The 25,608-nt window shown below is 42.4% G+C and overlaps 1 protein-coding gene and 1 long non-coding RNA gene across 8 annotated transcripts; both read left to right on the top strand.

Moving 5' to 3' along the window:
* Positions 1 to 2,839: 2,839 nt before the first annotated feature.
* LOC115395250 (serendipity locus protein delta-like) lies at positions 2,840 to 21,745 on the top strand. Of its 7 annotated transcripts, none has more exons than XM_030100707.1 (10): positions 8,205 to 8,324; positions 11,541 to 11,888; positions 12,502 to 12,882; positions 13,735 to 13,803; positions 15,114 to 15,185; positions 15,585 to 15,668; positions 16,007 to 16,109; positions 16,254 to 16,320; positions 17,959 to 18,208; positions 20,086 to 21,745. In XM_030100707.1, the coding sequence occupies exons 2-10, from the start codon at positions 11,601 to 11,603 to the stop codon at positions 20,983 to 20,985; spliced, it is 2,214 nt and encodes a 737-aa protein (XP_029956567.1). In that variant the 5' UTR covers positions 8,205 to 8,324; positions 11,541 to 11,600; the 3' UTR covers positions 20,986 to 21,745. The 7 variants fall into 7 exon arrangements, with proteins under 7 accessions (XP_029956586.1, XP_029956594.1, XP_029956602.1 ...); XM_030100698.1 differs by lacking the exon at positions 8,205 to 8,324 and adding an exon at positions 8,989 to 9,509; XM_030100717.1 differs by lacking the exons at positions 8,205 to 8,324; positions 15,114 to 15,185 and adding an exon at positions 8,989 to 9,509 and having other exon boundaries at positions 13,735 to 13,805; positions 15,584 to 15,668.
* A 2,626-nt stretch (positions 21,746 to 24,371) lies between these two features.
* LOC115395459 (uncharacterized) lies at positions 24,372 to 25,030 on the top strand. The gene is made up of 3 exons (XR_003932275.1): positions 24,372 to 24,454; positions 24,589 to 24,744; positions 24,836 to 25,030. It is a non-coding gene; the product is annotated as an uncharacterized LOC115395459 (long non-coding RNA).
* Positions 25,031 to 25,608: the final 578 nt, after the last annotated feature.

Below are 25,608 nucleotides of genomic sequence, written 5' to 3' on the forward strand. Positions count from 1 at the left end.
AATTTAAATTAATTATAATTTATTCAATTAAATAATGCTGAATATATTATGGTTTTTTTTTTTGCTTAAGTAAAGTGATGAAATTATTCAACTTGATATGTGTCAGGGACTGTCAGTATTTTTTTAAAATATTCTCATATTTTCTTCTGCTTTATCCAAGTGAGGAGTGTGAAGTGAGGGAACCAGGCTGTCTACAGGTAGACCCTGACAGAGGGCACCTTAGAAATATCACCAGTTCATCGCAGGGCAAATACAAAGAGACCCACAGCACAATTTGAGTTTAATGCATGTTGAGTACAAACAGAAAACCCGCCTACACACAGGGAGAGCATGCAAACTCCATCTAACCCGAGGGGTGTTTTGACTGTGAGGCCAGACTGATAGCCAATACAAGACTATAGGCCAGTTGAAGTTATCAATTACTCTCTTTTTCTCTTCGCGTTTTACAATTTTCATTGTGTCTGTTTAGGTATATTGTTAAAAATGTCAAATACTAAATAAGTGTATTATTACTACTACTATTACTATTGTTCTTTTCTTTACTTTCACCAAAGCAGTGTTTTGTTTTGTGTAGTTTGTTACAACTTTAATTTTTAATATCCCTCATAGTCCATTGTTTAAATGATAACAGCCTTAAAATTCATTATCTTCTTCAGGGTGGAGGCCATTATAAATCCTATCATGTAGCCAATTTAATATATAAATAATATGCAAATATATGGGTTGAGCAAACAGGAGCATGATATGAGGATAATACCATTCAGTCTAATCTACAGGGGTGGATAGTAATCCCATGCAGCTGAATGAACTGGGGTACTATCTTACTTTTTTTAATGGTTAATGTTCAAATGTCACTCAAGTAATTATTTCTAAATAATAATAATAATAATAAAACAAGCTTATATTCAATTTCCCTTTTAAAATGATTTAGTGGAACCATATTATTATTTAATTTCGAGTGGACGGCCTCAAACCGCAGGAGGCGCTTCAGCCAATCACAACAGAGGATGACGTCGGGTGGAATCACGATTTCCCTCGAGTAGAATTTCTTACGTTCCATCGGCTCGTGACGACCATCGACGAGCTGTTCAACTTTAATTATTCACTTTGAAACTGCACAGTGAATTTGATATATCGCCACTTTGTATCACTAGTTCCCTTAACCACGACTTGTAGTGATAGACAGCGTCGAGGAATAAGCTTTCAACACCGCCCCCTCATCCGCCCCCTCCTCTTTGCCCCGTCTGACGTTTGTAAGTGACGCAATCCTCGTTGTAGGGGCAGCGTGATTGCGAAATCCTCCTTCTTCCCTCGACTCTCCCCCTCTGTAGTCTGAGGAAATCCCACATTGCTTCATCTATCCCCCTTCTCCTGCCCTGTCTCTCTCTGTTTGGGTGAGAACCAGAGCGCACGGCTGTGGTTTCATCGTGTCATTGACGTGACCTTCGCGGGTCAGCTTCGACGATACGATGACCTATAAAAGGGAGAAGATGCTTTTTGGGATTTGTAGGAGTCCTCTATTTTATTTCCTTCTGTTCATTCGGATTGTGGGCTGAGGCAGAAAGCGTCTCCCTCCTCTCAGCGCTGGACGTGCGCTGTCCAGGGTGCTGAAACATGTCTCTGTCCATGGTGCTGATAAGACACAGGCCTGCTGCAATACAACGCGAAAAAAAAATGGCAACAGTGCTGTTGAAATAGTCATGCAACGCAACGATAAAACGTTGATTGGAACTGTAATTGTATTCTGACATTTGTTTCAAGGCTATAGGTCCAGTGCATACATTTTCAAATCCCTTTCCTCGCTGCGCTGCCAGTACTTCTGAGCCATGCCTGCCCTCTTGTGGCCTTTCGTTATAGTAGCATCTAATCATTTTGCATCCTTTGCTGAAACTGTTCCGTGTGCGCAGGTGATTGTGGGTAGGGTGAAAGGTTAAGGCACGTAAACAATGGGGCAAGATGGCGTCGTATGATGAATTCTGGAAGAGAGAACGTTTGGTGAAGTTTTTGAGAGACAGGGGTATCTCCATGTTGGAAAAAAAGCTGAACTTGTAGCAGTGGCATACGGTGCCTCCTTTTTCAACATCGACAAGCTGCCGACCGCGAAAGAAGAGGAAAAGTCCGCGCCGATCGCTACGTAGCTGGACAGTGATTATTCCCCTAATTTTGATCCGAGGACAGTGTGGATAGGTGATATATGACCATAAAACGGTAAAGAAATAAAATATTTATGAAATATATATTGTGTTTGGTGTGGATTGCTTTTAGATTTTGGTAAAGAAGTGTGTGAGAAACATGCAATCTGAAAGTTGGCTGTGAAATGTGAAGATGGATTTTTTGTTTGTTTTGTCGCAGGTGGTCGGCTCAGACAATATTCTGCCTGGTGTCATGTTGAAGTGTATTTTTTCTAGTTTCATTCCATATCCAACATGTTGTGATGGAGGAGAAGTTGCGTTTTGTGTCGGGAGGTGCAGGTGAGGTAAAGTTGTTATAAAAAAATAACCCTCGGTCGTCAAAATGCAGTTGAAGCGTTCAGTTTATGAGATTATGGCTTCTTATTTGAGACACAATTAAAAGAAATCATCCTCACAGCATTGTATTCACTTTTTACACATGTTGAAGTGGACCCGGTACAGGATTCGTCGGGCCGAACGGGTTAAGATCATTAGAGAGAGAGACAGATATGGCACAAACTCAAAAAGCATGATTTTGTGGCCTCACGGGCCTCAGAAGGTGAAGCTGTAATAGCGCGAATCACCTGGGTGTGGCAGCAATGCACCGAGTTGTGCCCAGTCTGCCGGAAAAGAAGAAGAAGAAGCCGGAAGAAGGCGAAGTGCGGCCGGTGAGTTTTGTAAACCAGTGACTTTATTGGTGAAGGAAAAACATCATGCCTCGGAGGTGCATTATCCCATCATGCTTTAATATTGGATGCAAACCTCGCGGGACGACAGTGAGTTTTCATCGTTTTCCAGCCCGCAACCCGCAGCGCCTAAGGAATTGGATGGTAGCTCTCTACCTGGACCCCGACACACCGTACCATCGCGTGGAAGACCTGCTTATTTGCTCAGACCATTTTGTGAAGGAGGATTATATTGAAAAAACGGAGCACAGGACTGGTTCTAAAAGACATTTTCTCAAAGATACAGCCGTCCCATCTGTTGGCCTTCCCCAGCCACAAGGAGTAAAGTCCGAGGCTCTGGTAAGTAAAACACGTTACTCATAATATGAAATGCTTTTGAGTTTACTGCTGATTCAGCTGTAAACACGCAGATGGCTCTTCGTTACATCACTGTGTTGCTGCGTCTGGGGTCCATATAATGAGTGATAGGTTTATGTGTAGTATAGCCTAATAATTGATGCTTTTTGTATTTACACAAAGCGTGTTTACAATGTACTGCCCCTATCTCTTTTCACTTGTTGCATGTCACTTAGTACAGGAATACATGTAGATACTACAAGCAACAACAAATCATCTGCCCTGAAACTTATTTTGGGACCACAAAAACAGTTGGTAACACTATTTATTAGGTTTACTTTCCAAAGCAAATGACTGTCTCTCTGTACACGGTTACATTCTGAGTTTTTTTTAATAGTAAATTCAGTTTTTATATATTATTGAAGTGTGATGTATCCCTTCAACTTTTTCAATATGTAGTTACATATTATTTATTTTCCATATATTAGATTGAGGCCAGTGATGTTCAGCACGATCTGCCAGATGAATAATACACACCGTGGTAGAGTGTTTGTCTTGCAGTTGTAGGGTTTCAATTTTGATTAAATTTGATTCCTCATCTTCTCTATGCCATAGGTTTTGTTGTTTTTGGAAAATAGAAGTGAAATATTAGGCAAATAGAATATTGAGTAGAGAATATAGTTTATTGCACTATCTGAAGCTTTGTTTGTTGATCATTTACATTTAGATAAACAGTTTAATCATATTATAGAATTGTAGTGATCGTTGACCCTTAGGAAGATTCTGTCCTGGCTGTGGAACCTCAGACATTCTTTTTCAGCCAGTTGCAGCTTGTCAAGGATCAACAGAGTTTGAAAATTTGACCTCCCTCAGGATGAGGAGTTTAGGTATCTCAGATGTTATGATGGGATGACTGACAGTGAGACTAACCACAGATTGGATGGCTGGCCTCAGCACTGCGGTCGCTGCACAAGACTGCTGTCAAGAACAGTAGACTGAGCTGCAGAGTTCTCTGGATGCATCATATTACAAGTCAAGCAGGGATTCCCAGTTGGAGAGGTTGGCCCAAAAACCGTTTTAGAGATTATAACTCCTGGTTGGACAGGGAGCAGTTTAGTCTTCCAAGAAGAGCTGGAGAGGACAAGAGTGCATGATTTTCTCTGTTCTCCAAGAAGTGGATGAATGAAAAAGTTCTATGTAAGCCTGAGGTAATGTCTTCTTCACTTATTTTACCAGCTGTGAAAAAAGAAAAGTAAACTGTGCTCACAACCAGTAAAACATCATTTTTGCAAATACTGCTGAGAAGCTGCAGTCACATCTGTTACAGATGGTCTGAGTTCAGGCATCAAAGTCACTGGACACCACAGAGTCTCTCTCACAGCGGGCTGTGGGACTGTGGACTCCTCAAGCAGAAGGCACATCTCTGTCTTCAAGGGGAACTGTGTTTTGCATCCTGAAACTCAGTTGCCTTTCATGAAACCCCTTTAGGTCTCAGAAAACCTGAGAAACACAGCATCACAGTTGCTAAAATGCAAAGGCAGACAGAATTTTAAGTCACTCCCCCTGTGTCACAAATGGTACTTTTTACAATTTCTACCAGTACCTAGGCTTCAATAATAGACATCCAACATCTCTTCTTCTTTTTTTTCCTTCTGACTCATCGAAGGTTTAACGTGTTCAATTCAAACAGTAGCCTCACAGAACAACTGTTACATCGCACTGACTTGTCAGATTTAGCTCCGAGTCATTATGTAATACCTTCTGAAGAGTTTGAAAGTGAACTTTACATGTCACATTCAAAGCCTAATGAGTGTAGCTCATTCTGAGATGTTAACAGTTACATGTAGACCTGTATTGCTATAAAATTTTATATCTGCAGCAGGAGTGGAAATTATTTTTCAGTTTTGAAAGGAATGGGTTACAATAAATAGAAGAAAATCTCGCTGAAGACTGGAGTCACATCACCACCTTATCACTGACCTGTGCATATTGTTGTTGTTGTTCCTGGTAAATAAAAGAACTGTAGAACATTTAAAAACATGTCATTTTTTAAACTTTCCTGATGTTTCCACTTATTTCAGCTTTTATTCTTGAAGGTTCTTTTGAAGTTTGTTTAATACATTTTCCTTGAACTCCTAACTTTATTTGTTAGACATGTGTTTATGATTAATATCTGTCTTTGCTTAATAGTGTAACACATTGATGTATTTACTGAAGAGAGAACTGAATAGTGATAATGATGTTGAATTATATAATGTATATTAGACTCATGTAAATCAGTGCATCATGAAGACCGGAGCAGACGGATGACAAAAGGCAACAGTTTTCACGTTGTTTATAAAAGTACAACAATATACTCACCCAGAAGGCTTTTCTGATCTGAACAGTGCTTCAGTAGAAATTTAGATCCAAAATCAAGCGGCGCACATCCGTATGCGTCTAGCAGACGGGGCATCAGTAACGCCGCTCCTACAACGGCTTTAATCGTCCAAAAACTCATTAGTTTCACCAATATTTAATTTTTTTTCCAATGGTTTTTTAATCTTTTTTTACAGTTTAACATAAACATACTGCAGACGTGTAAGAAAATTGACAGACAAATATGATTAATCATACAGCTCACCTCGGATTTTGAGAGTTTACATTACAAACATGAGCATCCCCTTCCCACCCCCCAAAAGAAAAAAAAAGAACAAAAACAACAAAAAAGTGCAGTGATCAAAATTACAAAATTAAAAAAAAACAACAATGAGGTTTTCAACAGAGAATATTCATTTTTGATGCTGCCAGTGAGGTAGTTGATGGAGGTAAAATAAAAAATAAATAAATAAAATGTACAACCAAACCAGTGTCACTCTGTTTCAAAGATATCCAGAGAGTTAACATATTCCATAAAGGGACCCCGTGTTTTTGAGAATTTCTGTTGAGACTTGTTGAGAGACCATCTAATCTTTTCTACTTTACTGAAATACAGAACATCTTTGATCCAGTGAGCATTAGTTGGAGGGGTGGCAGACTTCCACTTCAAGAGAATTAGCCGTCTTGCAAGTAAACTGACAAAAGCTATGAAGGATTTTTCTCCTGAGGATAGTGAAGGAATCTGTGAGGTCACCCCAAATTATGCAATAATAGAGTTTGGCTTCTTGTAAACCTTGCTTATTGTGTCAAAGATATTCGTCCAGTAAGGGAGTAATTTGGAACACTCCCAAAACATGTAAATGAGGGATGCATCTGCTTGATGAGAGCAGGTTGGGTCAATATTGGGAAACATTTTAGAGAGTGTAACTTTTGTAAGATGTGCACTCTGTGTAATTTTACATTGTATAACAGAGAGTCTGGCACAGATTGAGGAATGATGTACCCTATCCAAGATTTCATTCCATAACTCATCACTCAGTGTGAGCCCCAAATTCGAGATTGTCATATATGCAGATATATGTTCGATTTGAATTTACTACTTGGCGCAGTTAAGAAGTGCACGCGTATCTAGACACCTACATCTAGATGTCTATATCTAAGTGTCTAGGCGTGTGACGTAACCGTGCGCAGCACGGCTCACTGTTTCCGGGGCAACCTGAGGCTACACACGGTGCTTTTGCTGAAGAGAAAATCATGGTTCGAGTATGCGTTTTTCCCAATTGCACCAACAAAATGGCAAGTTGGGCAACGGTGACTTTCCATAGGCTACCGTTTCACGACCAGGACTTGCTGAGACTCTGGCTCGTTGTCCTGAAGTTAGATCCAGATAGTCCCGTGGAAGCATTGAGGCGTGCCGACCATCGGGTTTGCAGCGTTCACTTTGCTGCCGAAGACTTTTTCCCTGACAAACCGAGGACGCAGAAGGACGAGCAGAAAAGGCAGCGAATGCGTCTGATGAAGAATGCCATCCCAAGGGTTGCAGCAGGCACAGCTGACACAGTGGGGGTAATGCATTTACGATACTGCAACTTGTGAGAGTTGGGGCAGCGCGGCAGCCGTAAACAGCAGCTTTCAGTTCAGAGGTCAACAAAACAACCAAAACATTTATCTCTGTAATATGCTTGAAAGAAGTCCAGAGGCGTTTGGCAGCGTGAGGATGTTTATTCCAAGAGCAGGTATCAGAAACAAGCGTTAGCATCGGTAGTCGAAAAAACACACACACACACACACACACACAAAACAACACTGCGGCTTCCGTAGCTCCCGCATACGTCACACTACGGCCTAGACGTATAGATATAGATATATCTAGATGTATGTGTCTAGATACGCGTGCACTAAGTATAGTTTGTATATGTTTTTCTTTTAATCAAAAATAAATAAAATAAAAAGGGGCGTTATATGCGCTATCTGAAGTGTATGTTGATGAGTTTCTTCCAACCAGTAAATTCGAATCTAACTTAGTCAACCAGTGAATGAAAGCAACAGACTTTACTAAAAGATCCCAGCAGCTGTCTCTCAAAGATCCTGGAAGACAGGTCACTTCCAAAAGGATTCGTGTGAGTTTGTTTGGCACTGCCAATGTACGAATTCACTCACACACATTTTTATTTATTTTTGATGCTAAAACAACGTCTTCTTCAGATTGTTCTCTGATCCCACTCTTTATGCGCCTGTTGAAATGGTGTCCACCGCCGTTAAACAACACAGAAGAAGACGCTTTGTACGTCACTTCCGGAAATGAACGCCATTCATTACGGCGTTTCAATTTAATAAACGCCGTTTTGTGGCGTTTCCTCTTTACTGAGGCGTAAATAACTGACGATTTGTGTCGCTAATAGCCTGCCATAAATGCTTTACACCGGTGCAGACTGGACGTCGGAGCTCATCGCACACATTGCTACTTCACAATCTGCTGACGCGACAGATTTACAAAATGTCTCCGACGAGGAAGTGTATCTTTGGATGCAAAGAAGAGTGCCCTCTTTTTACGCTTCCAAAGGACGAGTTGCTTCATCAGAAATGGTTGGATTTCATCATTGGAGACCACCCTCTTCCCAAAAAGAGATGCTACGTTTGTGCGAGGCATTTTACCGAGGACAGCTTTCTGAATAAAAGCTTATTTGACAGTGGGCTAATAAGGAGACTGTCGCTAAAAGACAGTGCTATTCCAACTCTCAAGAGCACTCCATGGGAGACCGCACAGCCACAGGTAAGGTGAAGTAATTGTTTTGCAGCATTGAGGTTACACTGCCACGGTCAGTGTACACTATAAGCACACTGTAATGTTGAATACACATTTCTTCTGTCAGAATGAGTGCTGTAGAAATGCAAGTAGGCTATGAGCGCCACACTAGTATGTTTTATATGAAAAATAATACCCTCGTGGTCAGACCGAAGTGACTCTTTTAGCAAAAGGACTATCGCACGTCCCAGTAAGGTAAAGTGTTTACATTTGCATAGATGGCTCGGGATGTTGTGAACTGCCAGTGTGCATAAGCCAGATAAATGTCCTGTTACCTCTGGGGAGACTGCTAAGAGTTGCTTGGACTTCCGTGTTGAAAACACAGTATATAGAATTAATTTATAATATTTTGTGATTCAAAAGTGCTCCATAGTGACACTGTTGCTGAAATAACCGACTTTGGCAGGCTCGGAAAACATGATGCGCTCCTTAATACTTCGACGTTTTGGCAAATTGGCCCATTTAGTGCAATTCCTTAGTCATTTCGAACAGCATACTTACTTTTTTTTGTGAGGGCGAGCTGTTGTTTATTCAGAGGTGAGTCCCAGAAGGTTTTCGGGACGGACACAATGGATTTGAACGGTATTTCTGCTTCCCCTCGTCAAACTCATCAAATACACAATCCAACAACCCCAAAACACTCTGGTGGACACGTTATAATCCGCACATTCACTACGCTGTGGAACACCAACAAATGTAGCGTTGTAGCGTTACGACATTGAAGCAAATACGGGGAACTACTTTTTCCGAGTACAGTTCTGAGCGGAGTGACACGCTGCGCAGCTCAGCCAGTGGCGTAGTGTTGTTGCTGTGCTTTCACCCACACGGCTGGACGGAGCAGAAAGTGTTGTACAAAAGGTTTACGAGCGATGTCCATCATTTTACACAGCCATGGTTTATACATGTAATGTGAAATGCTGCAATAACAAGCCGAAGAAATGGAGCAGCGTGATGTTTCACCGTATCCCAACATATGACAAGGACAGGATGAGACGATGGCTGATTGTACTGGGAATCGATCCTAACACGCCGATCAAAATGGTTCGGAAAATGGTAGTGTGCTCCGACCATTTTTTACCTGAGGACTACGGCAATAAACGCTTGACAGGCTCTGCCATACCATCTGTCGGCATCACACAAAGAGCGGACGTGGTAAGTTATTGGCGTACTTTTTTCATCCATCTCTGCTGTAGCCTCACGTGGAGTAGCGTTATCATACAAGCAAGATGAATGATACTAAAATTACAACGGCGTTTGCTCTTTATAATGAGTACGTGCTTACGCAGAACATAGTTGATGAAGTGCCTGGGATGACTTATCGTTTTAGTGTAAAGTAGGATAGTAAGGAGCAGTGGCGGCTGGCGGCGAGGGGCGCTTGTTTCGTTAGCCTACACCGTCAGTGGCGGGCGGGCTTAATTCACTTCCGCATTGGCGGGCGCGATCGTTTCCACACCCGCACATTCACGGACACAGAAAAATAAACTCTGGATTGACATGAGCTGACATGGTTTACCCAAAAGTTGGTAAACTCAAGTAAAGGTGTGGATTTGCCCATCCACCTCAAGAAGTAGCGTGTCAGTCTTTACAGCTTGAGCACTTAGTGTGGAAGTTAGTATGCACATGCGATTCTCAGTGGACTCAACTCTTATCAGTGCGTACAGTGCATGTGTCAACCTGTCCCTTTTCTTCATGACAAAAATATACCTCCCAGAACGCAAAGGAAAGGGAGGTAATGGCATCAATACAACCTCCTAGACTCAACTCTGAATAAACAATAGCTCGCCCTCACAAAAAAAGTAAGCATGCTGTTTGAAATGACTAAGGAATTGCGCTAAATGGGCCAATTTGCCAAAATGTTGAAGTATCTCTTTAAAAAGAACAGATGATAGTCCTGGATATATTTCTGATAATTAAATACAATAGTGTTTTCCACATAATTCTGCCTCATTTGTTCTATCGAAATTTTGGATTTTTGTGAAAGTGGTCCCTCTCGTCATTGGACTGCAGAACTAGACCGGATGTGACGTGACACCGGGAGTCATTCTTCATACTTCCCGCTTCCCACTAGCTGCAGATTGGTAACTAGTTGCCACGGCCCCAATCCAAGTTGGCCCTGACCTCGCCGGTCCCAAGCCATGTCGGCCCCCGATCAACTCGACCCCGCTTTTTCTCAAAATGTCGGACCCATGCGTGTCAGGATTTTGCTCCAACACACGCAAGGACGGAGTAAGTTTATTCACGTTCTCGGAAAACCCGGAGCTTCGTGACAGATGAGTGAAACGGGTCCGGAGGACGAGGGATGGTGCGGATCACTTTGAGCCCACGTGTTTTGATTTTGTCCCCGACTTGAAGCAACAGCTGGGGTTTAGTGTAGAACAGAAGAAGGGTTTGTTGGCCACTGCGGTCCCCTCCGTCTTTCCACGAGCCAGAAATAAACCCAGTCTTCCAAATAGCTGCAGTAGGAGAGCACAGGCTCTGGACAAGGAGCACAAACTGGAAAAATATAAAAAAATATTTAAAAAAAATGTAAAGAAGTCTGCAGTAAAGATTTATAATCCACCATGAGGCTTTGTAAATGAATCATTCAGCATCAGCACTGAATGTTTATCCAGTGGGGAGAATAATCGAATGCCTGTTTTACCTGTTTATGGTAGATAATTCAGGAAATCCATGAAGTCAGAGGTTGGGAGCAACAAGACATCTGTGAAGGAAGTGTATTGCTGCTATGCATGCTGAAAAAACATGACAGGAAAATTGATGTTTGTTGTGATACAATACCTCATTGTGATCGTTTTCACTGGTATTTTACAGACAAACCATGAAAAACCACAAGATTATTAATATTTCAAATTAATTATTGTTATTCATTACTCAGAAAATGGTTGAAAACCAGTTTAATCAACAGAAAATAATCTGTCATTGAATGTTTCATTTAAAACATTTTAAAGGTCCCTTTTTATGCATTTTTCACTTTGTGATGAGTTTCTTATAGTAGTATGTGCTGCAGCAGCCTTATTATGAGGTTGAAATTTGAAAACTGTTTCCTCCCTGTCTTGCTACAGCACATTTTGTGAAATTGCCTGCTCAAACGGTTGAGTTTGAGTTGGGTCAGCTTATCCTGAAATAAGCGGATTTAACTCCTCTTATTAACTCCTTCACTGTGCCCCCACCCTGCATGAACAGGTGTGCCCCGCCCTGGCAAATTGAGCCCCACCCTGGAAAGCCACTTCTTGGAAAACAAACATGGCGAAGAGGAGACACGCAAATTGTGGTGTTCTTGACTGCACGCACCGTGGCGAAAGTTTATTTTTGCTTCCCACTTCTGAGCCTGTTCGAAAAAAGTGGCTGGATTATATCTTTGGTGGTCATGTACCAAACAGAATTCCGAAACGCTTTTATGTGTGTGCACGGCATTTCACGCACGAGTGTTTCTCAAACATTGGCCAATACAGCTCCGGCTCAGCACAAAGACTCCGAATAAAGAAGGACGCAGTACCAACGCTTCGTGACCCAAAGACAAGCGTGGGAGATGTAAGTTCTTATCGTTAAGTGTATCTTTACTGCATAACCTTACATTACTGATAAGCTGGGAGTTGATGATATGTATGGTATCATGTCATAAGTGTTCACAAGGACTGACTCTCCCAACTCATGGTTTGACTCCCAGTCCAGAAGTAGGAGTTCACTGTAGCGCTGTATTAAAACTCTATTTTACTGTTGGCTTAGATTGTAACATAACTGACCATGGCATGTAAACCATTCAACCTTCCATATCCTAGTTTAGTGGGCAGCCAGGAAAGAATGCTCGATTATTGCTGCAAGATCTGAAAAATATTGGGTTATTTAGCAGAATTTGTTTGAGCAAACCACAGGGCAAAAAAAAAGAATAAGAAAAACAAACAAAAAAAACAAAACAAAACTGAAGGTCATTTCTCATAGTCATACTTCATTTGGGCTCTTTGGTGTCATCAGTACTTAAAGCTGGCTGTCTAGCAGTACACAGTCTCGTGAGTAAAGCAAAAATCACCAATTCCAAAGCATGTTTCTTCAGATTTCGTGACGACATGGATGACTGCAATGTGTTGGACAGAAAAGGGACAATGTGACCTGGTTTGTGTGTATGTGTGTGTCTTTGTGTGTACAGATTGAAACGGCAGACCAGCTTAAACATATCAATCCCATAGTGGACAGAGGAAAAGAGGAGAGTGAGCCAGAGGAGGCCCTGAGTGCACAGGAGGGGTGCTCGGTGATCGGTTGTGACTCGTATCGTCGGAGTGCGCAGCGGCTGAAGTTACCGGAGGACTCAGAAAGGAGAAAGGAGTGGATCCAGTTTGTACTGAAAGTCAACCGACAGCAGCTTAAAGACTCCTGGACTGATATCACCATCTGCAGTGAACACTTTACGAACGACTGTTTTGTAAAGACGAACCCGGAGTCTGGCGCAGTGCAGCTCAGTACTGATGCCGTTCCGTCACTGTACATCAAATCTGAAGAACAGGAACCTGCGAACAGCCGTGGACATGTGGTGAGTCTGCTGCGACCCTCGTCCATCCCATTGATAGTATATAAACATGTATATTTAAATTATATGCAACTCATTTCTGTTATTAATATTATAGTTTACATACGTGTCTGTCTCAAATGTATATTTAAATTATATTTGATTTATATCTGATAGTGTATATCTGTTTAACTATATCTGTCTGTAAATTATATCTATTTCATATCTATATTCTGTCTATATTTGTTTTTTTGATTATATCTATCCTAAATTTATAGTTAATTTTTCTATGTATGGTTGGGCTTTGTAAATTCTCATATTTGGATTTCTTTTCTATTTATATTTCTTTTCTCTGTGCTGCTTAACATTGCAATTTCCCCCTGTGGGCCAAATAAAGGACTTTCAATTCAATTCAAGGTTTGACAATGATTGCGCTTTATTTTCTCAAAACATGTTACATTAATGAAGGTATATTTAGTCTTTATTTTTATTTACTGTTGAAATGAAAAAAAATAGCCTGCTTGAGTGCTGCCGTTGCATTTGGGATAAATAAAATGTGTTTCATGCAAGTTTTCTCATGAAGTAGCACGAGTTTACAAATTAATTGTTCCTTAAATATTGCAACAATCGTCATAAACACTGATATCGGGATGATATCGGATCGTGACCCATGAATTGTGATATGAATCGTATCGCCAAATGGCAGGCAATACACACCACTATCTTCCTGTTTTACCAGCGGAGATTGGCGGTCGCTCCATCCTGTCTGTGAACGCAGCACTGACCACTGCGTCAGAGGCCCGTGAGATTCAGAACAATTTTACCATACGTGTTCTCATCTGTTTGTGTGGACTGTCTTTCTTTCCCTTCTTCCAGCTCAGTCCTGGTGTCATCCTACCACAGAACATTAAATCTGAGGAAGAGGAACCGTGGAGCCCCGAACATGTGAGTCTGCTGTGACCCTCCTCCATCCAAATGAAAATCAGAGTCTGGTCAAGACGACACGGTTGTAGAAACCAGTGTTGGAGACCAAAACGTTCTGAAACTGGGAGCTTTATATGTTTATTTGCACTCTGAAAAGTGGCATTTTTGAACGGGTTATAAATAACTTTTTTTGAAAACGTGATCATGTTAAAAGATATTTAATGTCAAAAATACATTGATTGTGACAGTAGTCCGTGAATTTTTACATAATTTTGCCCTGTTATCCCAGTCATTTCACTTTAATTGTGTTATCTTCAGTATTTTTTCTTCAAAGCTGTACCACAATCTAACTACTTACTAACACCCCCTCCACAGTTCATAGTGACATCATTTTAATTTCATTTGACATTCATAAATGTATCAATTAACCAATTAATTCTCAGGAATTTAGTGAGACAGGGTGAGTGAGCTGTACTGCAGCTGCTCATGTCAGTGATTGTCTGCAAGTTGTCAGAGTTTAAATAAGAAAAAACATCCAGGTGATAATAACAACACTACTTTTTTAGGACATTTCACACCATCCTGTTGCTGCATTGACTGACATAGACAACACAGAGCCTTCATACGATGATGCACCGTGCATTCCAGTGATAAGCAGCTGGCCTTGCACCTACCAATAGTAGCTGTGGCCTGACTTCAGGCGCAAGGCGCCACTGTGGCTGTGGAGGAACCCACAGTCCACGCAGCTTTTTACATCAGGGCATTTTACCTCCACCAGCCCAAACGGTGGTGCCTTAGCTGGATCATAAATGACACCATCGGGAGAGCATCCAAGCCAGGGAGCATCAGGATGGATGACAAATCCTGATGCCCAGTAGCTGACATTTTTAATTCGAGCTTATTGCTGAATAGCTACCGGCTCCAGTGCAAGCCCCCTCTTCATTAAGGCAGTCTGCACCTCACCTTTGCGAATGCGCTCTGCAAGGTTCTCTGCAGAGCTGTGACCCTGGACATGGCAAACCTCACGGAACCTGGAGGAAGTGAGCCTGATCTTCCTCAGGCTGTGCCACTCTGCGCTGCCACTCTATTCCCTTGTGGCTACCTCAATAGATCTTGCCATGTCCAAGGTGATGTTGAGTGACATTACATTTAGGTGTTGTTGTTGAGTGCACACAAAGGAACAGGTGCTTGGGTGGAGGGGGTGCATCTGGGTTGTGGATGATTACCATTGACCTATTTACTCATTGGCTGACATGTCAAGTTCCTGTTTAGCTCTGTGATGTGATGTTCTCATCTGTTTGTGTGGACTGTCTTTCTTTCCCTTCTTCCAGCTCAGTCCTGGTGCCATCCTATCACTGAACATTAAATCTGAGGAAGAGGAACCATGGAGCCCCGAACATGTGGTGAGTCTGCTGTGACCCTCTTCCATCCAAATGAAAATTACAGTCTGGTCAAGACGACACGGTTGTAGAAACCAGTGTTGGAGACCAAAACGTTCTGAAACTGGGAGCTTTATATGTTTATTTGCACTCTGAAAAGTGGCATTTTTGAATGGGTTCAAATGAGATCCGGGCTCTTTTTGAAACCAACATCTTTGCCCTCTGCTGGAATTTCCCAGGAATTATAGCTTTTCTGCACTTCCACTTTATCTTCCTGTTTTAGCAGCGGAGATTGACGCTTGCTCCATCCTGTCTGTGAACGCAGCACTGACCACTGAATCAGAGGCCCGTGAGATTCAGAAGGATTTTACCATACCTGTTCTCATCTGTTTGTGCGGACTGTCTTTCTTTCCCTTCTTCCAGTTCAGTCCTGGTGCCATCATATCATTAAAGATTAAATCTGAGGAAGAGGAACCTACAGAGGAACCTACGAGGAGCCCCAAACATGTGAGTCTGCTGCGACCCTCCTCCATCCTGTTCGTGAATGCACCACTGCATCAGATGCCTGTGCAACTAACTTTATTCATCATTTCACCCCATCTCGTGATATAAATCCTGTTTTCTAATGTAGTTGTAACTGCAGTTGAAGTGATCCGCCTTAAGAACCACAGATTTGAGGTAGACCAACAAAAACTTGTTCTTAATTGGATCACATTTTCTATGTTATTCTAAGATTGGAAAAGCTTGATTCACCTACAAATGGACTGACTTTGAAAGCACTTTAAGATGACATTGACATGCTGTCATCTGTTGGTGTTAAACTTTCTCTTTCCTTCGTTCTGTAGGAGCTCAGTGAAACCTCAGATGTTGATGAGACTTTATTTAATGGCTCAGAACTACATGAAAATAGCATTCCCTGCTCTGGAGCATCAGAGGATCTCTCACCAGGCAAGACAGTTTACATACTCTGGAAACGAAAAGCTTTTTAGAACTCTAACTGCTCTACATGTGTATCGGGAAGTATTGTGTGTGTTGCTGCTCAAAGTCTGTGCTGGTCGATGTCTGAAGTGTCGTGTTGAACTGATGTTTCAGATGCTTCGTCCTCCGCTCTTGTTCAGACACAACAGAAAGAGCTGACAACAGACGTGAACCAGAAAATGTAAGTAACACACAGTTTGTGAAGTTTCCTGTGGGATTCTGCTGCCATTGTGCTTGTTAGTTTGCAGTATCATGAAGTTTACAGAAAGAGGAGAACCAGGTGTGACTGTTAAAGGCCTCAGTATACTTCCCCGTCGCCGCCACGGCGTTCCTACGCCGACAACCCTACGCCGCTACTGAACATATCTTGCTCCTGCGTCAAGGGAACGCCCTCCTCTGCCAAGCCGCTGGCAGTCACAACAACAATGCGGTTTCCGTAGCTCCGGCTTTACCTAGACATAGATCTATAGACATAGATTTCTGGACGTACGTATCTAGACACTCGTGCATTTACCGAACATATATCTGCATATATGACATATCTGGTGACACCGGGCTGTGGTGGAGGAGAGGCTGAGCAGACCGTGATGAAATATTGGTGAAACTAATGAGCTTTTGGACGATTAAAGCCGTTTGAGGAGCGGCTATACACGTAGCCCCGTCTGCTAACAGTGCTAACACTGCTAACAGTACAGGGATGTGCGCCGCTGAATTTTGGATCTCAATTTCTCCCGAAGCACTTTTCGGATCAGAAAAGCGTTTCGGGTGAGTTCTACTTTATTCTATAAACAACGCGAAAGCGGACCAATCACAGCCCTCGACGTTCACGTCACCACGCGTCGAAACGACGCGAAGTCACAATTTTCGGGAGGCGCACGTCAAGCCCCGACGTAGCCCGACGTAGCCCGTCGTAGGGCTACGACGTCTACGTCGTATGAACGACGTAGCGGCGACGGGGAAGTATACTGAGGCCTTAAGATGTATTGTGATGTCCCCGGTCTAGGAGAGTCCAGATGTAACTCGATTTGGTGGACAAATCTGTTTAAAGATGCCCTAAAGCTGCACTACCTGATTCTCTGGATTGGAACTGTAAACCACGCTCCCTTCTTTGTGCCACTCTCACACAGTCCAGTCCCTCCCTCTCCGGCACCTCCTCCGTGTGCGTGCACGAGATTGCGCCCACGTACATGCACGCAGCCGCTTCCTGTTCAGAAGACGGTCACTATGATGACATTCGGCGAATAATTTTGCGATCGGAATGTTTCTTTGCTGCAGCGCTGTGGTTCACCGGCGGCTCGCGCGTGCACTCTCTCTGTAGATGAAGCTGGGGGCTGGGGGCTTTGCCTGTGCTCAGCCCGTCCCTCCGCACCTCGAATTTTGATTGGCGGATCAGGACCCGGTCCGGGCAACGACAAAGTGACTTCGTCTTCCGGGTTTCACCAGGATAAAATGCTTATTTATAAAGCTGAGAGAGCTCACTGATAAAACTTTTCGGACTAAATGACTACTATTACATCATACTCTGATGGTAAAGCCAAATTTACTCTAAAACAGGAAAAAAAAGAATCCAGTACTGCAGCCTAATGTCTAGATTATAGAATGGGGGACCTTCAGCTGAACCTAATGACTGAATCAATCATCAGACTCACACACGGAGCTCACAGCTCAGCTAATGTATTACTACAATACAGATAAGCGAACATGAACTTAGAAAAGGAACTCATCACTCAGGCCTGTCATATTAGTCATTTATATTTAATGTAAACTAAAGTTTAACATTTAACATGAGGTTCTATTTGAATGCTTTCTCTTGTTTCAGTGCTGTATTTCTGCAAACGAAGGGAAAGTTTGTGGTGAATGAGAAGTGCCTCTTCCAGCTGCTTGGACGCAATTGCCCCTCCTGTCAGAGCAAGTTACAGATGGAGAAGGTCACCTATGAAGCGTTCCTCATCTTGAACCAACGGTGTCTGAAGTGCGACTACACCAACCAGTGGAAAAATATGGCCGGTGCCCATATCCCAGCAGCAGAGGATGGAGACGCTGTAGAGGAGACATCAGAGAGTCCACAGGTAACTCACTGCGCCTGTCTTTATAGAAATCTTATAGAAAGCTTCATCCGACTAATGATCAAACAAGGCTGGAGCCGATCACATAAAAAAAACAAAAAAATTCCTGAACAGGAAGCCAGAGAAGCAGAATCACAGTTACTCTCAATGAGCGACGAGTTAGTGCCCAGACAGGAAACTTGATCGTTGTTCAGATCTTGATATTTGATTTGATTAGATTTATTTATTTCATTCATTTAAATACAACAAAAAGTGAATGCAACATACTTGCATCTGCATACTTCAGCACAGATATGAATGAAAAGGTACAGAAAGAAGCAAAAGCTTATAATATCTGCCCCTTATTAATTCAGAATCCTTTAAGTACTGAGCAGGATTACTATTGCAACAACACATCATCAGTAGGGTAAAACTAACCTGTCTCACGACGGTCTAACGGGAAGATCACAGCTAATAACTGTTTGAAAAATGATTTTATTGATTCATCATATCGCCTTTTTATACTTTACTTACTTTCTGTTGTTTATTTACTTCAGAGTAAGTATTGATTTCTGATTCCCAATTTTTTTTTTTCCGTGTGAATTTTGGAAATTCAGCTGTGGGCCTCACTGGATAGACGAGCTTTAGCTCATCAGCAGCCAGTGTCCGTTATTAACGGAGCGTCTATTTTCTGAACACTGAAGGAAGTGGAGAAAGACTCCCAAGAAATATACTTTTACAACTAGAACACAGCCTGGAGTCCCTGATCCAAATGGTCAGCACACAGACTGCAGTCAGAACATGTTCTACACATCACTATCAAGTGTTCTGTCTTCACTTCTTCCAAACATGCTGGTTTTGACTCGGGTACTTGTTTTCACTATTTATTAATCAAACTTAGATGAGGAATCAGCTGTCTGCTGACTGACCATCAGCTGCAATACCCACAATGCCTTGTGTCTGTGTGCACTATGGCAGCCCTACTAGTTCAAAATACATCATGTATTGATGGAAAAAAAAACCTCCACAATGTTGAACGCATGAATTTGTGAATTGCTCGGCTCCGCTTTGTTTCCACATTGGATCTGAAAGTCATGCGGTGTGAAATGAGCTTTAGAAAAGGCTTTATTGATCTGTGATTGGACACAAATTTTATTGCAACTTAAATGATGCATTGGGTCTGTGTCAGGTTCTTTTCCTTAAAGAAAATTAGGACACAAACAGAATAAACCAAGCAGAATCGAATATACTTGCAAGGAGAGGAGAATCCGTTCGCTCAAGAGCTCACTTCATTTCACTCTGCCTGAGCTAAGTTTTCGCTCAGCTTTTATTGAGAACCACAGGGTGGGGCTTACAAGTGTTTCTTGGGATAACATTGGTTTCAGCATCCTGCTTGAACAGAAGCGATGCAACAGATGCATCAGTGGCAACAGGACGCACTCAGTCAGCATAGATAAGACGTGCCAGTCAGCGTTTTGGAGAATGCTGGCAAGTCACCGATCCTGCTTAGTCAAATTTCAGTTTCCTGTGCAGTTCAAGACAACATTTAACAATGATAATCAAACATAATATTTCCAACAATCTGACATATACATATAAACACAGAGGGTGTTGTGTTCAATAGTCCAATTATTCCAGTTTCATCGGTTTTTCTGTTTTGTTTCTTGTATGGATTTTCCCTTTATTTAGTAATTTCCTGTTCTTGGCTTCAGAAGTGAAGCTGTGTTACCTTTATAGTTGGATCAGGTGAAAACTTTGATTGTTGATCAGATACATTGTCTATGGCTGTTCATCACGAGTTATTCATGGTGTGAGGCGTGAAAGAGAGGAAGCTGAATGAGCCTTGAGTTGCAGAAATGTGATTCAGGTTTGTTTTTTTTCTTTTGTCGTGTCTTTCACAGGCCGCGGCGCCATCGTTCAACAGTGCAGTTGTTTCTGAGATTGTCGTTTTCAGCGATGAAGAGAGTGACGCCTCGGAAAATGTGGAGGAAGCGGAAGAAGAAGATGGATCGAGTATAGACGAGGAGTGGAATCTAACGGGGGAGGTCTTGCTGGCCGAGGAGCTCGAGCTGGAGTCCGAGAACGAGGAAGCTGAGGAGGAATCCACTGACGAGAACAAGTTGGGGGGCGGTGTCGTCCGTGAGCTCTGTGCAGAGTGTGGAAAGTTCTTCGACAAAAGAAAGCATCATGTCTGTGCGCACAAAGGGAGGCCCTTTGCCTGCAATGTCTGTGGCAAGAGATGCGTGTCGGAGCTGTCCTTGAAAATCCACTCCCGGATCCACCAAGAAAACTACGAGCATCTCTGCAAGTACTGCTACCTCCCTTTCAAAACCAGAGTGGACAAACAGAAGCACGAGGACGCCCACAAAATGAAAAACGATCCCTACAGCTGCAGCGACTGCCCGCAGACATTCACCTCATATAAACAACGACGCAGTCATCTGTTGACTCACCGAGGCCTCAGAGAGCGTAAATGTGGAGTTTGTGGGATGGTTTTCACAAGTTGGGAGCATCTGGGGAGGCACTCCTTCGTGCACACGGGGCTGAAACCACACAAGTGTTCAGTTTGCGACCGTAGCTTCAAGCAGTCATCCCACCTGAAATCCCACATGCGCCTGCACACAGGGGAGCGGCCGTACGCCTGCTCGCACTGTGACAGGGCCTTCAATCACAACGTCAGCTTGAAGAGTCACGTCCAGCAGTGCCACGCGTCCAACGGCGGTGCTCAAGACGAGACGGGCCCAGACGTCGAGTTTGACGGTGTTGAAGAGGAGCCGAAAAAGAAAGCAAAAATGACCTGAAAAGGAGGAGTTCGGGTCGGCCCGTAGGAAGGCCGAAGAAAACCGCAGAAGAAAAGAACCTTTCAAACACGGCAAGGCCAAAGAGAAGGAGGCCGAAGAAATCCACCTCCAGTGACGAGGAAAGTGAGGATGATGGTGATTTATCCTTTGAATCAGCAGAAGAGGATGAAGAGGAAGAGGTGAAGAAGCACAGAGGCCTTCCGAAAAGAGCTAAATATGACAGTGACTCTGATTTCAACCCATAACTCACAAGGAGAAAGAGGACCGAAGCAAAAGAAGTGCAGCAGCCAGAGCAGTGGTGAGGGCTCCGGAAAACCTCGAGGAAGATGGAGGAAGACCGAGGAAGAGAGCCATGACCTCAGGGATTTGAACACAGAAGGACTAACTTACAGGAATCAGTCAAACCACACACTGCTTTTCAGAAACGTTTTACTTTGTTCCTTGTTCTCAGGAGGGACAATAAGACACTAAGTTCTTTTTTTTTTTTTTTTTTTATTCTTTTTGTTGTCAAATGCACGTTGACGAGAATACTTGTCTTTTACAAAGCAATCGTAGTTTTATATGTTTTGTATTTTACAAAGATAAAGTAAGACACTCAGTTCTGAGTGGGAAAACAGTATTGTAAGCTCAGAAGAGTGAATTGCCTTTTGAAAAGCGGGGATGAATATTTGGAGAATGCGTGGGGAGTGGTCTGAACCTCTACTGCAGAACCTCGGGTGGCAAAACCTCTTTTTGTCGAAATAAAAATTTTTGTATTGTCTTCAGTTCATTTCATCATTTCAATAAGAAAAATCTTTGTTTTATGAAGAACATTTCTGCCCTGAAGCAACAAATCTAAATCTGGTTGGAGGCCGCTGCTCTGACTGATGCGTCATGAACTCTGAAAAGTCTGAATAAATGACCTGCATATTTTAGGACTGGGAGGAAAACACAAGCACACTAAGAATGTGCAAACTCCACAAAGACAGGAGCAATGTGGTTTCTCTTTTTTAAGTCTTCTAGAGGGAGGAAGAAGAAAATTGGGGTTATTAAATGCTCTGTAAAATAAAATGAGTGTTAAGAGTAGAGTATGTTATTTATTTCTCTCCTGAAAAGAAGATAAAAAAAATTTAAAAATGAAGTCAAGGTAAAAAACTGCTCAAGGGGAAGAAACTTGTTTAAGACAATAAAGGACCAGATAGTGCAGCGTTCTTGGTGAAAGTGGCCCAATGCCTGAGTGGGACAGTGAAGGCATGGAGAGGAAACCCCAACAATACATTCTTACCTCAATTCTGCCTTTAAAAAGGTTCCACTCCTGCAACATTTGAAAACTGTGTAACCTTTAATATTCCAGGCTTCCCTTGAAAGAGAGATCATTGTGTCGCAACAGGACTGACCTGATTAAGGCTGAAATAAAATATATTTTAATAATATACAACCTTTACTATGTACAGAACTGGTTCTGGTGACGATGCCATTTTTTTTTCAAAACACACCAAAAATGTTTCAAGTAATTTGTATCTTGGTTTAAGTTTGATGCAGGAGGTCTGAACAGCAATAAAATCAGCAAAATCTTTTGATCTGTGAAACAGGAAACCTATGCTGTTACCTTTAGAAAAATGCGTTACGGTACATTTAAAGGTACTATAGCAAGTTTATATACTTTTAACTGTTTTGGCAGCAACTTTGGTTTCATTTCCAGATATTAATCAGGATAATTAATTTTCTACCAACACTACAATCAAAACTGTGATTTAAAAACTAAGCTGTTTCAGTCTAATGAAGCTGCCTTTAGTCAGGTGGCTGGTTTATGACATTAAAATCTTTTGGTTTCTATATTAATATTCATGAATAATACGTAATATAGAAATTTATGGCATATTCTTATGTGCTGGAATCTACAACTCGTTAGTTAGCTTTTTCTTTGAATATTTACATTTTACAGGAAATTTACAAGCATGGACGAAAGACAGATTTTGTATTTGGATTAACTGTCGTGACATTTAAAAGGTGAACTACAGGGTAAAACGTGGCGCTACGTTCACACTGAGCCTGTGACAAAAGAAAACCCCGAGTAGCTCAGAGACCTGCAGCTTCCAAGTTTGCAACTACTAAAAGAAGTCCCTTCTTAAATCTAAGTTTTGAATCAAAATGAGGATCAGAGAACTTTACAGAAATTTGTAATCAAGCCAAATTAAGCAGACAAAAATGACATGTGCTTCTGAAACCCCGCGCCCACTGGGCATTGGTCTGAGCTGACCACCATGGGCCACTCGATCCACAACATTGACAGCAGCAACGCGCTCACCCACACGACGCCACACACGCTGTCTGCCATCTGCCCTGAACAACGTAAACCGAGATTCGCCTGTGAAGAGAACGCCTCTCCAACGTGCCAGACGCCATCGAAAGTGAGCATTTGCCCTCTCAAGTCTGTTACGCCGACGATCTGGATTCAGGTTAAGACCCTGATGAGGATGACGAGCATGCAGTCGAGCTTCCCTGAGACGGTTTCTGACAGTTTGTGCAGAAATTCTTTGGTAGTACAAACCCATTGTTTCAGCAGCTGTCTGAGTGGCTGGTCTCAGACCATCTTGGAGGTGAACCTTGCTGGATGTGGAGGTCCTGGGCTGGTGTGGTTACAGTGGTCTGCGGTTGTGAGGCCGGTTGGATGTGCTGCCATATTCTCTGAACCGCCTTTGGAGACGGCTTATGGTGGAGAAATGAACATTCAATGCACGAGCAACAGATCTGGTTGACATTCCTGCTGTCAGCATGCCAACTGCACGCTCCCTCAATGCTTGCAACATCTGTGGCATTTTGCTGTGAGACAAAACTGCAGATTTCAGAGTGGCCTTTTATTGAGGGCAGTATAAGACACACCTGTGCACTAATCATGGTGTCAGATCATCATCTTGATGTGGCATACCTGGTGAGGTGGGACGGATTATCTCAGCAAAGCAGAAGTGCTCACTATCAAACATTTAGACAGATTTGTGAACAACATTTGAAAGAAATGGTAGTATTGTTTATCTGGAATGAATTTTAGATCTTTGAGTCCATCTCATGAAAAATGGGAGCAAAAACAAAAGTGTTGTGTTTATATTTTTGTTGAGTGTATAAAAGGAGAGGCGAATGTTAATATTGTCCGTAAAGTTCAGTCTCAGTGGTGTAAAGGTCTTCTACTGGTTATACTGGTGAATGTTGTGCATTCAGACTGAAACCATGAACTATTTCAATCAAGGGACTACTGAGGAACCAGAACCCGACCCAGAGGTGATCTGCAGTCAGATGTGGATGGAATGAGGTTTGTTTTTTAGTGCTTGAATTAATGCACGTATGAATAATATATTGAGTTGGCAGTGTGTGATTCTTTTTTTTTTTTTTTTTTTTTTTGTCCTCCTCAGAGACTTTGGGACCTCTTCAGGGTTGGATGTGACGCCAAATGAGCTACAAATAAAAGAGGCATAATCTGAAGGCCTAATCCAAGGTATCAGACCTGTTTCTTTGCTTTGAATGACACCAGAGATCCTCTCTGTGATTGATATATTGTGATCTTATAGTAAGAATTCACTGTGGACATGTTTGTGTTTCTGGATATTGAAGCTTTCTTCCTTCCAACAGGTTGTCAGTGTCATAAAGGTAACTGGGTGCTGCAGGTCTGAGTCTGCACCTCCACCCAGCAGAAACCCAGCTGGTGGAGACAGGACCAGCTGGTTCATGGGGGATCTGAGCAGGACCAGGGCCTCATCACATCCCAGGTTGTCAATATAGACCTCGGTAAACCTCCCTTTGGCATCACAAACATTCTGCAGTATGATGGAGGGAAAGACTCTCTGTTTAGGTAACAGATGTTTCTGTGGTTCTGCAGGAGGAAGAATTCTGACGTGGCTCCATCAACGACTCCACCAGGATGGAGAAATGCCCGAAGACCAGGAGAGCGAAGCTCCAGGATCCTCCACCGGCTCCTGTCTGGAAGTGGATCACTGAGATGATGTTCATCAGCTCATCCTCAACACTGAGGACGGTCCAGCAGAATCCTGCCGGAACCAGACCGGAGCTCCTGACTCCATCCAGGAGCTTTTTCCTGAAGCAGCATCTGTAGGATCTGTTCTCCCAGGAAACACTGAAGACTGGAGTCACATCACCACCTTATCACTGACCTGTGCATATTGTTGTTGTTCCTGGTAAATAAAAGAAAGAACTGTAGAACGTTTAAAAACATGTCATTTTTTAAACTTTCCTGATGTTTCCACTTATTTTAGCTTTTATTCTTGAAGGTTCTGTTGAAGTTTAATATATTTTCCTTGAACTAACTTTATTTGTTAGACATGTATTTATGATTAATATCTGTCTTTCCTTAATGGTGTCACACATTGATGTATTTGCTGAAGAGAGAACTGAATCGTGATAATGATGTGTTGAACTATATAATGTATATTAGACTCATGTAAATCAGTGCATCATGAAGACCGGAGCAGACGGAGGACAGAAGGCACACAGGTGTGACAGGCAGTAAAACAAACGGTGAAATAATTGCATTTGTAGAAATGTCTGATCACCTGCTTTTCTTCTGAATTCAGCTCCAAGTAGTTAAAGGGCAACTCCGGTTTTTTGACACCTGGACCTTATTTATAGGTGTGT

Source organism: Salarias fasciatus, chromosome 2, assembly GCF_902148845.1.
Source record: "Salarias fasciatus chromosome 2, fSalaFa1.1, whole genome shotgun sequence".
Lineage (NCBI taxonomy): Eukaryota > Metazoa > Chordata > Actinopteri > Blenniiformes > Blenniidae > Salarias > Salarias fasciatus.